This window comes from Syngnathoides biaculeatus, chromosome 14 (assembly GCF_019802595.1).
Source record: "Syngnathoides biaculeatus isolate LvHL_M chromosome 14, ASM1980259v1, whole genome shotgun sequence".
In the NCBI taxonomy this organism is placed as follows: domain Eukaryota; kingdom Metazoa; phylum Chordata; class Actinopteri; order Syngnathiformes; family Syngnathidae; genus Syngnathoides; species Syngnathoides biaculeatus.
In genome coordinates, this window is record NC_084653.1 from 26,733,372 (window position 1) to 26,749,904 (window position 16,533).

Consider the following 16,533-nt stretch of genomic DNA (forward strand, 5'->3'; position numbering starts at 1 on the left):
AAGCGCCCTCGCGCGTGCCGGCTATCGAGTTGGAGTTTTTAAACAAACAAATTTAACCTCCCGTAGATCTCTGCAGTTTCTTCGATCCGCTCGTGTTGACATCCCCACGGTGGAAAACTGCATCCGGTCGCATTTCAGTTGACCTGATAAAATCCCACTCGTTGTAAAAAACTGGATTTTCTCGCAGTACCACCGTGAAAGAACAAATTTGTCCTCTAGTCTGATCCGTCCGTTACATGTCATCTTGTCTCGGCCGTCTTGAAATAAACTCGCTTCTGGATTCCGATGTACAGTACCGTACTCGACAGCAATGTGGAGTAAATGTCTATTGTAGGAGTGCCCAGACTTTTTTCACCCCAAGATCTACTTTTCAAGCAGCCAGCCTCTCGTGAGGTACCGACGGGGGGAGAATGATGATGACGATGCTCCCAAACCGTTTTAAGGTTAATGTTATGTTGTCTCCTATATTTAAAATACAGAATTAGCTTTTTGTGCACTACATTGTCTGCTATTTCATCCTGGATCAGGCTGTGACGAGGTGGAATTTTAAAATGACACACCATCTCATCCTGCACTTTCTACTTTGGCTTCGGACCAGACCTTTCCCACTCAGAAAAAGGAAAATCTCGCTCAGTTTAAACACTTTTTCTTCCATTATTCACATACTCCGACAGTCATTGCATCTTAAAACAACGGCATTTCGTTTTTTTAACTTTCTCCATTAATATAGAAAGTAAACCGAAGCAGCATGTCTAGCTCGTCTTTGCTCTACGTTGCCCAGACTGTGGACGCTGTCATTATAAAACACATTGATGGGCCGCGTAAGTACTGTAACATTTGTAATTATCTTTATCGTCTTTAAGAGTGGGGGGGAGATGAGGGGGTGTAAGATAAACTAGGAAAGAGAGTGTGGCAGAGCAGCGGTTGTTGTACTGCCTAAAAGAAACCAGTGGCTTCTTCTTTTCATTTTTTACAGTACGTATGTGAATTGTGCCATTGGACTTAACAACCAGTCATCCCTCACTCACTCACTCAATCACATTGCAAAATGCCAAAAACTGAATAGTTGTATGTTCAATTTGCAGTGGATTTTTAAAAAATGTTTTGCGCCCAACGCAAAATATCCGCAAAGAGACTGCATCAGCGGTGAGCAATTGCGCACGCGCGCTGTTTAGAAGGAACATTGGCTGACGTCTTTTTTTGGATCGACCAAGGCTGCCTCGCGATCGATCGACGCGTTGAGCAGCCCTGTTCAACTGCCAACAGTGCCGGACATTTGCCAAAGCAAAAATCGTCCTCGTGTGACATTCGGGCATTGATGGTTCGGTTTTGGCAGCCCAAACACAAACATGCATTGTTTTTTTTTTTTTTACCCAGTTAGCCTTGGCAAGACTTCGTTTGCTGCGGCCGATTTCTCCGTCGCATCTTAAGACGTGAAACCTGCAGCGTCAGACATTCGTTCATTTTTCATACCGCTTTTCCGGCTCGGAGTCACAGTCAGCTGGAGCATATCCGCCACTGACTTAAGGCGAAAGGTGAACTGCGACCTCGGCCGGTCGCCAGTCCATTACAGGACATAATGGAGAAAAACCCAGACGAGCGCAGGGAGACAAAACTCCTCCCGGGAATGCCGGAACGCGGACTTTGGCCCCGGATTTGTGCGCCAGACGTGCTGTTGATCGCAAAGACACCCACGCTAAATAATTTTAGGTGGTCTCGTGAGCTATGGAGCCGTCTCTCGTGATACGCGGACATTTTTCACGTTACGACTTTTAAACTAACCCCAGAAACATGTTCATCCTGTGATGCTCACTGATCTGAGGTCTGGTGAGAAATGTTAATGTTATGAATAACGGAAAATTGGATTTTGTACGGCGTAAACTTAGCTTGGAATTGGTCAAAAAAATTGGACAATTTTAGGGGGGGGGGTGTCGTACAACGTCAATGGCTGATTTTTCCCATAAACTTAGCTTGGAATTGGTCAAAAAATTGGTCAATTTTCAGCGGGGATCTGACTCACGGAGTCCACCGTCTGAATGAGTATAAATGGCCACTGAAAGCGTCGGTATCACTCGTTTGGCACGAAACTGGAAAAAATGACATTCAAACAAGTTTTCACTGACGACGGGAATCCGTGAAACTGGCCGGCGGCACCGTTTCCGCAGCGGGAAACGCCACGCTGTTTTATATATATATATATATATATATATTTTTTTTATACGCGCTCCCTCAAGTCTGGTAGGAAACATCAATAAACAAAGCAGCGCCTCTTTGAACACGCACATGTGTGTGTGTGTGTGCGGGTTCAATAGTGGCATGGGACAATGATGAAAGCATTTCCAGGGAGGGAGGGGGGCAGGGGGAGTGTGTGCGTGGGGGGGGGGGGATTTAGGGGACCAACGCAAGCTTCACCTCGTGTGATTTAATAAGCCGCTCTCCGGAATAAACAGCGTCCAATTACAGCGGCGCGCATCCCATTAATGACGGAGGGACGGGGTGGGCGGACGGCGGGGAGCGGGGGCGGCAGCGGAGTGGGGGGGGGGTGGCATTTTTAACGACGGCGAGCCAGAGGAGGCGGGGGAGGGGGTTGTGGGGGGGGGTGGAGAGAATGACGGGCGGCAGCTACAAAGTGCTCTAATTAGCATGATAATGATCTGCCATTAGAGCCTTGCTCTACAGCTGCGCGCTACCCGGAGCCGGAGCGAGGCGGGCGGGAAGGGAAAAACGAGCGGAGAGGCGAAATAGAGGCAGGGAGGAAAGAGGAGATTCCGAGCGGGCAGGGGATGACAAAGATGAGGACGGAAATAAAGGTGAAGATGGAGGGGGGGGCTGAAACGAGCGCAGTAGGCCAGGAACAGAGAGACGACGAGAAATTAGAAAGCGGCGCGGGCTGATTAAAAATAGAGCGAGCGTAGCGTAAAGGGGCTGACGGGAGATGAATGTCTAAAAAAAGACGGATAACAGCGGAGGAGAGTTGGTGGGAAGGATTGCGGCGTGCATGCAGCGGAGAGAGAGCGAGAAAGAGAGAGAGAGAGACTCGAAACTTGGAGAAAGATCTTCAGAGGCACACGCGTAGATTGAATCCCTCCGCCTCAGCCTTCCGCCCCCCCCCCCCCATCCCTCCATCCTCCCTGTGAAGTGAAGGACGCGGCGCGGATGAAAGGAGCCTTAATGGAAGCGCTCAGCGGAAGATGAGAGTGCAGCAGGGACCCGTCGTTCCTGGTTAGCGCTCGACTGCGGCGACTCAACTTTGACCCCGCCGCACTGCCAGGGATCGCAATCTACCCGTTCGGCCAATTGCGTAAAGGGCCGCCCGGCGCAAACTGGAACGTAAACAAGCAAATATAAAAAAAATAAAATACAATAAAGGAGCACGTATAGTCCAAAGGTTGCGTCGAAGAATTCGCTCCACGCAAGTTTTAAAACGATCTCTGGCGGAACTCGCAGGCTCTCGAGGCATTTCAGTAAATCTGCCGCCCGGAGAAAGTCGTTTATGGAAAAAGGAGGAACGGCCATTTTTCAAACTTACAGCTTGAATGCTACGATTACAGATCAAAACTCTTCTTTCCGTGACAACCAATTTCCGCTCATCAGATGCCCAGAGACGAGCGAAAAAGGCAAAAATGACAAGAAAAAAAAGAAAAGAAAAGAAAAAAAAAGGAGACCTGCACAGTGCTGCCTTCGAACAACAGTCAAGAAACAAATCACCTTTCATAATTGAACATATTGTTCCAAATAGGATATTCCACCAAACAGTTCACGTTTGTATTGTGACAGCGCACCTTTGCGGGTGTTTCTGTTCACTGTGCAAAATATTAAACCCCGAACCGTACAACTTTTTAGTGCTCGCAGACTGTTGAAAGCACGCCAAAGCAGCAGATGGTGCCCGGATCGCTAACGCTAAAGCAATTTCAGCCAATCGCAGGCCCGAACGAAGAAAGGTGTTCCCGGAACAAGCGCTCCAAAAATAAAAAAAAGCCACGGTGACAACAATAAAACACAGAAAGGTACAAAACGGCACAATTAGCTGCCAACACCGCCCAAAAAAAAAAAAACCCGAGATAATATGCTTCCACATGTACAACTCCAACTATTGACAACAACATTTGTTGTAAAAGATTCTGAACCACACAACATTTCACCATTGGCAGGCTATAAAAAGCCAAAACCACAAATAGTGCCGTAATCGCTAACACTAAAACCATTACAAGCAGTCAGCCTAAAGAAAGTAACCCCCCCCCCAACGGCTGATCTTGATCTGGGTCACGGGAGAGCTGCGATGCGACCTCACCCCGGACTCGACGAAAAAGCGTAACGGGAAGAATTAAACATAGATTGAGACACTGCACCGTGCTTGGAATATCCAAGAAATCAGCTTTCCATCATAACCCATTAAAGTATTTGAAATGGGACAGTTTCAGCCAAGCAATTTCAATTGTAAATGATCCCAAATCATTTTTTTAAGCACGCTTTCGTTGCGGTATGGGAAGCAGCATGTCATGTTCAAATGATTCAGTTCCATTTTTAAGAGTTTCCGATGTCAAATAGTCCGCAGCTTTAGCAGTTAGACTGTCTTGCTTTGACCTTGAATAAAATGCAGATGTCATTAATTAGAATTCATCGCTGGAAATGAAACAAATACTGACAATTTAAATGCTCGGTGGGCCCTATTGAAGAACGGTGTAGGCCACGTGTGGCCCACTGGCCGCAGTTTGCCTACCCAACCAGCCTCCCTCAACAGAACCGTGCTTCAAGTCAGCTGTTGAGGTCTTTCGTGGACATCCAGGAAGTGGCTACCAGGACAAACCTACAGCAAACGGGGCTCAGTTGACCGCGATGACAGGATGGAACAGTTCAAGGTCCGGTTCGCTGATTGCCGGGACCGCCGTTTAGTAGTAGCGCGGGTGTCGTCACACTCTAAATGGTCAATACGGCCAAATAATAACTAGCGCAGCTAAAATCTCCCCCCGTGGTCATTACCGCTCGTTTGTGTCACGTTGTTGGGGGGGTCAACGACACGCCGCCGACGGGGACGCGAGAGCGATGACTCAGCACGACGCCGGCGCGCTGAGTCAACCCCCTTGAAATCCGGCACCTCCGTCTCACGGGGGCCCCGTCGCCGCCGAGCGCGGGCTGTCACGCCGGCGCGCTCGGATGAGCGCTGATGAAGACGCACGGCGCGGCGTGGCCAGAGACGAGGGCCCATCCATTTCTCTTCGGCTCATCTCCATTCCCGCTACGCCGCCACCAGCCTCCCTCCCTCCCTCCCTTTTTTCCCACTGAGTTATGCCCGCTCTCTCCCTCTCACGCCTTCCATCTTTCTAATTTTCACCTTTAATGCGGCACCCTTTCGCCCGGCTGCCGGCAGCGGCGCACGCGTTTTTAGCGCTTCCTCCTTGACGGGCGCTGCCTTGGCCTCTAATCTTTCATCTGGTTTGATGTAATTAGAGCTAATGATGATTCCCTGATCCTCTGAGCGGCTCGTCCCCCTGGGCCACAACAGCGAGGAAAACTAGAAAGAGCCGGGGAGCAGAGGAGCGCTGATAAAAGAGACACAGGCGCGTTTAGCGCAGCTGATAGCATGTTGTGTGCGGATGCGGCGGCGCGTCCGCGTGCGCGCGGGTGGATGCGCCTGCCGAGTGTGCGCTTATTTGTTTAGAAAGATTGATTCCCTGCTGATGCCGTGAGCGGCAACGCAATTACCTTGCCTCGTAGCGAAGCGCAGTTCTGGGGGGTGGGGGGTGCGCGCGGAGTCGTACGTGTGCGCGGGTGTGCGTTTAAATGTCGGGAGGGTTGATTGGCGGCGCGTTCGCAGACGGAGGCCCGGCTGCGGAAAGCGTCGAGGAGGAATAATCCTTCACGCCCGTCCTGAGCGCTTAAATACACAAGCGGTGATCCCCTGATGTGACGGGGGGAGAATGCACGTTTTAGCCTATTGCATCGGGGGGGGGGGGGGGTGAATAACCCTGCCCCCAGCCCGTTACCATAACTTCGGTTCCCGATTCAGTCAATTACAAGAAAGTAACAGAACGCTGCGGTGCACCCCACCTAATGTTAACGGCAGGGGATACGTTCTGGACCCGCCTGCAATTAAGACGTAAATCCACAATATCCACGCAAACGTCCATTTTCTGTAAAGTTTACGAAGAGACCATATTAAAAAAAAAAAAAAAAACGCATCATTAAACAGGCTTCTTCTCAGTTCTGTTCTCAATGTGGTATAAAAACCCAAAATTGTGCAGGGTAAAACTAGACTCACTGTTGTCCAAATGGTTCAGTTTGGTAAATTGGGTAGTTTTTCATAGGAAACATCATTTCAGGTAGGAATCATTCTTCCAAGTATTTATGATGCCAAGTTGGCTCATTTGAGAACAATGCGTTTAAAAAAAAAAAAAAAAAAATGACAAGGAGTCATCGCCAACGTACATGGAAGCGCGTTGCGGCCACACGTTAAACTTCACTAAACCTCTGCCTGACAAAAGAAAATAAACCGTCGGTCGGTCACAGTGATGTTTAGGTAGGTTAACGTGCAGCCGTAACACGCTTCCGTGTACGGGGCTGAAGCCTATCCCAGTGGTTTATTTTCTCTTTTTAAATATGCATTGGACTCATTTGACAACAATGCATATTTAAAAAAAAAACAAAAAAAAAACCTCTGTCGGCGAGAGGTTTACCGAAGTTTAACGCGTGGCCGCAACACTCTTCGTGTGCGGAGGAGCCGACTCGCTGTCTTTTTTTTCCCCAATCATAGTTAACGAATGAAATATTGGGATTTGTATTGAAAAAATCTGAGTGGCTCCATCACGATGTGGGATTTATTCTTGATTGAGAACAGATCCAGCAACGAAGTATTTGTATGCGTCCAGACTTTTCTACGCTTTCGTGTATATGTCGACGACTTCCTCACCTGATCCACGTGTTGATCTAGTTGACAAAAGACAAGCGGAAGCGGCTTAACAGTCCAATTTCTTATCGGCGAAAACATCGACATGGGCATTAAATATGGGTCCCCCGTGCCGAGTTTATAAAATGTTTCCACGTTCTTTCATTTATTATCACTTTGTAAATGTTTAACGGTATCGGACAAAACTTTGGGCGTCGCGCTATAAGACGTATTTTCGTGGCGTCTCCAACCGACTCAGCATTGAAGAATGCTTTGTTTGACCGGCACTTCCCGCCATCGACGTGATTTGATGACGTCGGTGCACGAGCTCCGTAGCTTGCTGGTGCAGGGAGAAGCCAAATATGGTGTCAGATCGTCCACCGAATGGAAATTGCTTTACGCGAACTCTTTGTTTGGGCTCCATTTCCATCAAACAGTACGGTTGAGTTCAATTTGGTAACTCGACTTTACTGCGCCCTCCCCCCCCCCAAAAAAAAAAAAAAAATCCAAAACCAATCACATTTTATACCTGCAAAATAAGCAGTGGTGCAGTGCGGTACGGTACGCGTTAACTCAGTGTTTCCATTCTAAAAAGGTCCCAAAATATTCAAACGCTTCGACCGTTTGCTAATGTGGTGTGAAGCTGGATACGCGAGACAGTGAATTTCCACTTCCATGCGTCGATGGAATGCAGGAGTGGAACAGGAAGGGGGTTGGCGGGGGGTGGGGGGGAGGAAAAAAAAAACAACAACACTTTTTAGCCTCACGCTAAGGGGAGGGAAAAATAACCCGCGGGCCCCCCTCCATACGCAACCATTCACATTTCCCCACAGAGACCCTCCACCCCTACAACACGCTTTGATGGTGGCGCTGAAAGGGTCTACTTACATCCCAAATCTCCAGGCTACGTGATCGTCTGTGATCCAGCTGGAGGAAGAGAGAAGGAGAGAGCGGGGTTACAGAGGAGAGGGAGAACGAACGGAAGGAAGGCTCGTGACTGCGGATGGGGGGGGGGGGGGGGGGGGGACGGGACACGCCGCGCAGCTGTAGCTATTAATAAGCCAAGAGTGGAAAAAGACAGTGCCGGAGCCTGGAGATTACGGCTCCGTCCCAATTTTCATTTCGCGTCCGGCTCTCCTCGGGCCCCGCGTCGTCTTTTCCCGCAGCCCCTTAACGACTCTCCAAACAAACAATGATGCCTCTCCTGCTCACCGAAGGAGCGGGCGCTTCCAAATGTTTAAAGATGAGCTGATAATTGCTCGTTTTTTGAACGCGGGGGGGGGGGGGGCGCCGGGAGCTGGAGGGAGGCCGGAGACGCGCCGGCGCTACCGCGTGCGGGACTCACCACCACGCTCCTGCCGGGCCGTAGTAACCTTTGAGCAGGGGCAAGGACGACATGAGCAGGGGCACCCCCCACGCTGTCACGTGGTAGAACCTGAAGAAAAACAAAACCAAAAAAAAAAAAAACAAAAAAATGGACAAGTTGCATTGGGAAAAGGACCAAGAGAGGAAAAGTAGTTCTGACGTCAAGTTTATGAGGAACATTTTCCAAAACAATTTCCGCACAACCGAGCATCAATTACATTTTCTTTTCATTGATGTTTGCTTCTGAGCAGGATTAGTCAACAAAAATTCCAACAACTCGGCATCTTTTCTTCCGGATTTGTGGAAAAAAAAAAAATCCACCCAGTTTCCAGGAAATTTAACACCATTGTCACGCGTTCCTTTTCATTTTTATTGCTGTTGTTTGGACGCACAAGTTTACACAAAAAAAGACAAACTTCTATGATACCAAGCTCGACATATCTTTCAATTTAAATGCCATTTCTTGTCATCATACACATTGTACAATGAAATAGGAGAGCCGCTCCAGTATCAGAAGCAAGGCAAAAATAAATAAAAATAGACGTGTAAAATTCACATTAATAGGGCGGCTAGACGAAAAATGAGAGTTCAAGGTGGTGCTGGCTCTCGGAAAAAAAAGGCTTTCTTCAGTCTGTTGATCTTTGCTATTGCGCATCTGTACCGCCTTCCAGATGGCAGGAGCTCAAAGAGTTGAAAAGCGTGGTGTGTGCTGTCCTTAACAACGTTCCCGGATCCGTTGAGGCACCGAGCGGCGTAACACGTCTGCCACGGAGGGGAGAGGGCAGCCAACGATCTTTTGTGTCGGCTTTAATTGTCCTCTGAAGCCTCGTTCGGCCTGCCTCGGCGCAGCTCCCGTACCAGATGGAGACGCGGTACGTCAGCGGTCCCTCGATGGATGAGCGGTGGAGGGGCAGCCCCAACTTTGCGTCCAGGCTGTTTTTCCTGACGACTTCCAGAAAGTGGAGACTGCTGAGATGTTGTCTGTCCAGGAGAGGTCCTCACAGATCAGGACTCCCAGGAACCGGAATCTTTGGACTCTCTCCGCACGCTCGCCGTTGATGAAGAAGGGGGGCCGTTCACTTCTCTTCTTCCTGAAGTCCAAAATGGTCTCCTTTGTTTTTGTAGTGTTCTGTGGTAGATTGTTGTCTGAACATCAGCTTCTGGACCTCTTCTCTGTAGGCTGCCTCGTCTCTCTTTGTGATCAGCCCGACCACTGTTGTGTCGTCAGCGAATTTGACTATGTTGTGATTTTGTTGTGACTGGGCTGCAATCGAAGGTGTAGAGATAGTACAGGAGGGGGCTCCGCACGCAGCCCTGCGGGGAGCCCATGCTCAGTGTGCGGGTGGAGAAAAGTTGAGAGCCCATTCTCACAGTCTGGGGTCTGTTGGTGCACGTGAGAGAAGGGATACCCAGGACTTCTAGTTTAGTCAACAGAATGGCCTGTATGATTACGTTAAAGGCCGAGGTACAATCCACAAAGACCATCCCGGCGCAGCTCTGCTGTTGTTCCAGGTGGCTCAAGACAGCGTGCAGAGCTCGGCATCCTCTCTTGACCTATTCGCCCAGTATGTGAACTAGTGGGAGTCAAAGTTAGGGCGGGAGACAGTCTTTGATATCCTTGACAAACAGCCACTCAAAGCACTTCCAAGATCACAGATGTGAGGGCAACAGGGCAGTAGTCATTGAGGCTAGCTACAGTTTTTTTTGGGGGGGTGGGATGGGAATGATTGTCGAGGATTTCAAACAGGTGGAATGACTGCTTGGGCTCGTGAGAGGATGAAAATCTCGCAGAGGACGGCGGACAACTGGTGGACACGAGCTTTGAACGCCTCACCTGGTACTCCATCCGGGCCAGCGGCCATCCTGAAGTTCCCGGCCAGGAGCACACAGTGAGTGGGGAGATATTGTAGCCTGGGGGGGCCCGCTGGAGCAGCTGAGTGTCGCTGGGATGATTCAGTCCGGGGCTCCGCTGTGATGAGGACGCAGGAGTCACGAACGCAGCAAGTTATAATTCCAGATCGGTTGGCCATGGATCGGGTTTGGAAGGGGTGGTCTGTTTGGATTGTTCTTTAGCCACCAGCGGGTGGACGGCTGCCGGCCCTGCTTCTGCTTCCGCGCCCTCCTCCGCCCGCATCTGTCATGGCCCTGCCGTGTCCCAGCAGACCGACGTTGATTAGGAGGCACACGCCTGTGCCTCATCTGCGCTGATTAACCCTGGTACTTATAGGACCCAGTGGACGACCGGTCTTCGTCAGATCGTCGCCTCGCACTTCCGCATTCCTGACGCCAACCTCCCGTCTCCCGACCTACCCTGTAAGCCTGTCGCTCCTGTTCCTGCTGTTTGCGCTGACCGCCTCCCCGAATGGAACGAATAAAGACTTTCTCTTTAACGCTTGTCCGTCACCGGAGTCGTGCATTTGGGTCCGCCCTCGAGTCCCGTTCGTGACCGCATCGCTTCGCCGGACCGACAAATATATCGTCTGGAATGTTGTTTGTACCGAAAGTCGCTTGGTATCCAAGGTCCAAGAGTTCCTGGCAGGAGCCCCTGAGTGTCCTCAAAAATCAACTATTCTATTTTTCAATTCACCTCTTCTTGCTTGCACTTGCATCCGGCAAAAAGCCTCGAACGAGGTCTAATTACCCTGACTGGCGTGCAAAGGTTGATTTTTTTTTTTTTTTTTTAAGACGGGAGGTCTCCGGCATAACCGCAAACAGGAATTCCCGTCTCCCTTAGCAGGTGTTGCCATAATTCAATTTAAGAGCTGAGCCGGGTAAACGACGAGGTAAAAAAATCTCGGCAAAGCACGACAAGAATCTACTGGCTTTTCTTTTCGTGCGCATTAATCAGCTTACGTTCGTGGGAACGTTCCAAGAAAGCTGAAGGGGCTAAAACTGCTTAGGGGTTGAAAAAAAAAATATTGATTGCTATAAAAGGGGCGGGGGGGGGGGGGGGGAATACTTAAGCGCCATATGTGCATGTGTTAGATGTGAAGATTGTGTGTCTTTTGGGGTTGTGCGTCAATACTCTATACAGCGAACAGCATCAGCCGGTCAATAGAGTGGAAGTCCGACCCTGGCGTCTCGCGAACGTGGTCAATCGAGCAGATGCGGCGGAGCTGACACGGACGCAATCCGTGTGTGTGTGTGCGAGCTCCCAATCAAGCACACGGATGCACACTCGTTCTATTTTTCCATTTCACTGTCTTTCCCGCCTCTGCAGCCGTCTGATGGACACCAGTGTGAATATGTGGGAGGTGATGGCGTTTAAAAAACAGCCTGACGGTGGTTTAAAAAGAACAGGGCGGCGAGTGTGGGAGAGGGACGCAGATTGGGATCCAGCCAGGGAGCGTGAGAGAGAGCTGAAAATCAGACAAAAGGCAGAGGAAACAACAAAGGCGCCTTTCTAACAAGCGCGATGTTTTTTCTTGCTTTCCTTTGTCAAAAGTTTACCGTACGAGGGCTGCGTTGTCAAAACGCGTCTCGCGCGCAGACAGCCTGCAAAACGGCGCCGGAGCCGTGACGAGGCGATCCGGAACGGATCGGCTTTTGCCTTTCGCGCGAAACTGCGGCGGCGGCGGCGGCGGCACGCGCTTAAACGTAAACGCAATGTCGGGCTGTAAGATGAGGGAGGGTCGGACAAGTCACAAAATGTACATTTCAAAACCAAAGAGGTGTAGAGATTGACTCAACATATCGCTATAGCAATTATTATTCTTACATCATAACTTGATCGATTCTGCGGTCAGCCAGTTTGGCTCTCGGATGAAAACACAGCATGTTGATTTCAATCGTTTTAAAAAGGTAATCAATTGATTGCGTGGAAACTAACAAATAATGTACTGGTTTTACACACATCAGATTTTTACATGGAGGAGGTTTTACTTGCCATTTAGCGAGGAGGAACTTTCTCTTCTGTACATTGATTGAGCTCTTTCACGTGTTATTATCGCTATTCCTAAAAGATTGTCGTCATGGAAATCTCACAGTGCGAGTGGCCATTTTCCACGTTGTTTTATTGCAAAGCCATACAAGTACATAAGGCAAATCTATAGTCTGCAGTCCAGTGTACTGGAGATGTATTTATTTGTATTTCACCCCGGATGACTTTTTGGGTTAAAAAGTTGCTGAATCCAGCCCCGAATCCTTTTGGATCGCATTGTTCTAACGCAGGGGTGCTCAATGCGTCAATAGCGAGGCAATCTTGGTCGATTGTGCCACAAAAAAAAAAAAAAAAAAAAAAGAGGTCAGCCAATGTTCCCTCTAAACTGCGCGCGTGCGCAATTGTGCACCGCTGATGCAGTCTCTTCGCAGATAATCTGCGTTGCGTGCAAAACAAAAATAATATTGCTATGCAAATTGAAAGTATAACATCCAGCTAATCAGTTTGTGGCATTTTGCAATGCGATTGAGTGAGTGACGGATGACTGGCTGTTACATCCAGTGGCACAATTCATATACGTACTATAAAAAAAGAAAAGAAGAAGCCACTGGTTTCTTTTAGGCAGCACGCGTAACTTTCTCTAGCAACAACCGCTGCTCCGCCACACTCTCCTTTTCCAAAAGAAACATACACTAATTTCAAATGTTACAGTACTTACGCAGCCCATTAATGTGTTTTATAATGACAGCGTCCACCACCGCTGCTTTAGTTAGCAACACAGTCTGGGCAACGTAGAGCAAAGATGAGCTCGACATGCTGCTTATGTTTACTTTCCATATTAATGGAGAAAGTTAAAAAAAAGAAATGCTGTTGTTTGAAGTTACAATGAATGTCAGAGTATGTGAATAATCGAAGAAAAAGTGGTTTAACTGGACGAGATTTTCTCTTTTCTGAGAGGCAAAGCTGTGGTCTGAAGCCAAAGTAGAAAGTGCAGGATGAGATGGTGCGTCATTTTAAAGTTCCACCTCGGCACAGCCTGATCCAAGATGACAATACAGTGCACAGAAAAAGATCATTCTGGATTTTAAATATAGGAGACGACATAACATTAACCTTAACTTAACCTTAACCTCCCACTCCCCGTCGGGAGCTCACGAGAGGCTGGCTTCTTGAAAATGAGATCTTGGGGTCAAAAAGTCTGTTCTAAATGAACCAAAATTGTCACCCAAACCAGGAATTGTGATACGAATCGAATGATCAAGCACAAATCATAGCATGAGTCGAATCGTTGGGAAAAATGAATATTTGTTTGAATATGGGTTGAAAAGGATTTCCAAATCCTCAAAGTGTTTTTATTTACATTCTGCAAAACGTTCCAACTTGATTGGAATTGGACCCGGACCCTCGTTTTTGCGCGCACACACACACAAAAAAAATTGTCAGCGGTGAACAAACGACCGAAAATCCGAACGAGCAAGTACGGCGAGAAGGCGCTCGGCAGCAGGGGGGGGCGGGGGGGGGGCGGTGGTGGTGGTGGTGTCGGGGGGGGGGGGGGGGGGATACAAATGGTGAAATCAGCGCTGCCGTTCCCTGGTGTGACGCCTGCCGGAGGAAGGGGAGGTGAGGAAGGAAGGAGGGGAGGGATGGAGGGATGGAGGGGAGGGGGGGGTGCCTTGTCAGGAAATCAATGTCGAGAGCTCGCCGACACACCAGCTGCAGCGCTCGCGCACACACACACACACACGCCGCCCGTTCGTTCGTTCGTTCGTTCGCTCGCTCGCTCGCAGCACAGCGAGAGGGAGCTGACGAGGTCCAGAGCGCGGCGCAACATGGGCTTAATGAGGCACAGCAGGGCCACGACGCGCTCCGTCTTACGCACACACCCCCGTGCACGCACGCACACACGCGCGCGTGTGCTCGGCTTGCCTAGACAGCCCCCAGCTTCAGCCCCTGTACGCCCCCCCCACCCCACCCCACCCCAGCTCCGCCACCCCCGCCTGCTGACATCTCTCTGCCCTCAGCCTGAATCCGCCCTTCAAACGCACATTAGCATACATGCTCTCTCTCTCTCTCTCTCTCTCTCTCTCTCTCTCTCTTTCTCTCTTTCTTTCTTTCTCCCCCCCCCCTCTCCCTTCCTCCCTCGCTCTCTTGCATGCACTTCAATCAGTCTTGGCTCATCCGCCTCGGCTCCCCCTCTCCTCTGGCAATTTGTTCATTCATAAACCATCACAATGAGCCAACATTGTGTGTGTGTGTGGAGGGAGGGGGTGGGTGGTTGGGAGGGGGGCGGGGGTGAGAGAGGATGGAGGGGAGGGGAGAGTTTTGGTTTGGGGGCTGAAGGGTAATTGTGCATGCGTGCAAAGGCACATCCCCGCCCGACTAAACACACACAGCTTACGTATGTGCAGTCAATTCACGAAAAGCCCCTCGACGCTTGCCGCTAACACACGAACCGATTAGCGGAGCGCCGCTCTCTCTCTCTCTCTTTCTCTTTTTTTTCTTTCCCTCGCCATTCTTCTTCACAGCACGCACAAAAACAAAAGGCGCATCCCCCCCCCCCGCCCCTCACTTTCGTCCTTAGCCCATTTTACACCGCCCGCGCACGGCGCCGACTCGCCGGCGTTTTCCCGTGTCGAGGTCCCGGAACGTAACGCGAGCGCGGCGCGGGGGGTCGGAGTCAATGCGCCAAAACCTTTTCCGAGGTAATCGGTAATCCCTTTCTACACGGTTTTCGTGGTTCTCCTGCGACAGATTGAGTCCTTGTAAAAATATCGATTCATATTGCTGAGCATTCACCAAATCAGGAGATTTTTAAATGTGGTAAAATGAGTATTTTACAGCCCAAAACATCCATTCATTTATAGAGTTGCTTATCCTCACAAGTGTCGTGGGGAGTGCTGCAGCCTATCCCGGCTGTCGACGGGCAGGAGGCGGGGGGACACCCTGAACTGGTCGCCACCCAATCGCAGGTCACATGGAGACAAATAGCAGCACAAACAATCACACCTTGAGGCAATTTAGAGGGTCCAATGAATGTTGCAGGTTTTTGGGATGTGGGAGGAAACCGGAGTGCCCGGTGAAAAGCCACGCAGGCACGGGGAGAACATGCAAATGCCCCACAGGCGAGGCCGGGATCAAACCCAGGACCTCAGAACTGTGAGGCCGACAATTTACAGCTGATCCAAAACAATAAAACTACAATGTATTAAAACCAGGCGGCGCGGTGGTGCAGCGGATAAAGCGTTGGCCTCACAGCTCTGAGGAGCCGGGATCGATACCGCCCCCGTTTGTGTAGAGTTAGATGGGCTCCAGCGCTCCTCGCGACCCTCGTGAGGATACGCGGCAAAGAAAATGGATGGATGGATGTATTCAAATCAATACTAGAAAGAATAAAATACCTATCCAGTGCATCTCTAAGTTGCGCTAAACCGGGGAAGATGCCCGCCCGAATGTCTTTGAATGCATCGCTTCTCCTTGCGTGCAAGGGTAACCGACGGGCGGGGAACGCGGGCTACACAAGAGGTTCTTGACAGCGGCGAATGGTAAACGAGTTTCGTTATTTTATTGATAAATGTAAAATAAATACGCTAGCATCTCAGCATGTAGACTATTTCAAGTTCTTTGGAGGTAGTTTCACAGGTGGGAGGTGCGACGCGCGACGCCGGTACTCCAGTGGGCCGCCGCTGCTACGGGTCCGATAATGCCTCAGAAGGAGGAAGTTGCAAGGTCAACTTCCTCCCCTCCACTTCACGTTGACGAGTTAGCTTGTTGACGTATGCAGGCAGGCGGGAGCCTCTTTCACGGCGAGGCCCATCGCAATTAGCACATCGCGGCGTTAATTGAAGCGCTGGCACTTATCCACTTAGCCCATTTATACAAAACTAAGCGATTGTGCAAACTTTCACATCAGGTGCAATCAGGTAATTAGTTGACGTCAGTGTCAGCGTCGGGTTTGACGGACAGTGACAAACGCTTGAAGCGCAACAGAGCAGGAAGAGGTGAGGATCGAGTGTTAAACTTTACACCCGGATAACACCGCGGCGGAACGCTATTCTCCACGCATCCGGCGCCGGGCCCGTTATGACTCTGTTACAACCGTACTGCGAGGTAGAGGTGGCGTCTCCGTTCCTTCCGTACCATTTGGAGAGATCAACGGTTTGGAAAAAGGCAGAAAAACGTGGCCGTTTAGAAGCGGTCGGCCCTTTCACGACAGCAAACCGGACCCAGCAAAGCGGGTACATTGCCACGAGCGCGGCGCCAGCGCCTCGTCTGACTTCAAATCATTTAGTTGCGTGACAATCGCAGTCACTCGCGTTTGACGAGCGCGTTCGCGCCATCGCACTCGCAAATCTGCACAGTCGAGCACGAAAAATCACGCGTGTAAAATTTGTTACGAGTGGAAAAA

The 16,533-nt window shown here is 50.0% G+C and overlaps 1 protein-coding gene across 4 annotated transcripts in view; it reads right to left on the minus strand.

The window, feature by feature from the left end:
- Positions 1-16,533, minus strand: part of si:dkey-100n23.5 — a 109,711-nt gene that overhangs the window by 57,372 nt on the left and 35,806 nt on the right. For all 4 annotated transcript variants that reach the window (XM_061841221.1, XM_061841222.1, XM_061841220.1 and 1 more), the window contains 2 exons: positions 8,229-8,318; positions 7,772-7,810 (listed from right to left, as the gene is read on the minus strand). In XM_061841221.1, the coding sequence (XP_061697205.1) occupies positions 7,772-7,810; positions 8,229-8,318 (129 nt within the window). The remainder of the gene's footprint in view (positions 1-7,771; positions 7,811-8,228; positions 8,319-16,533) is intronic.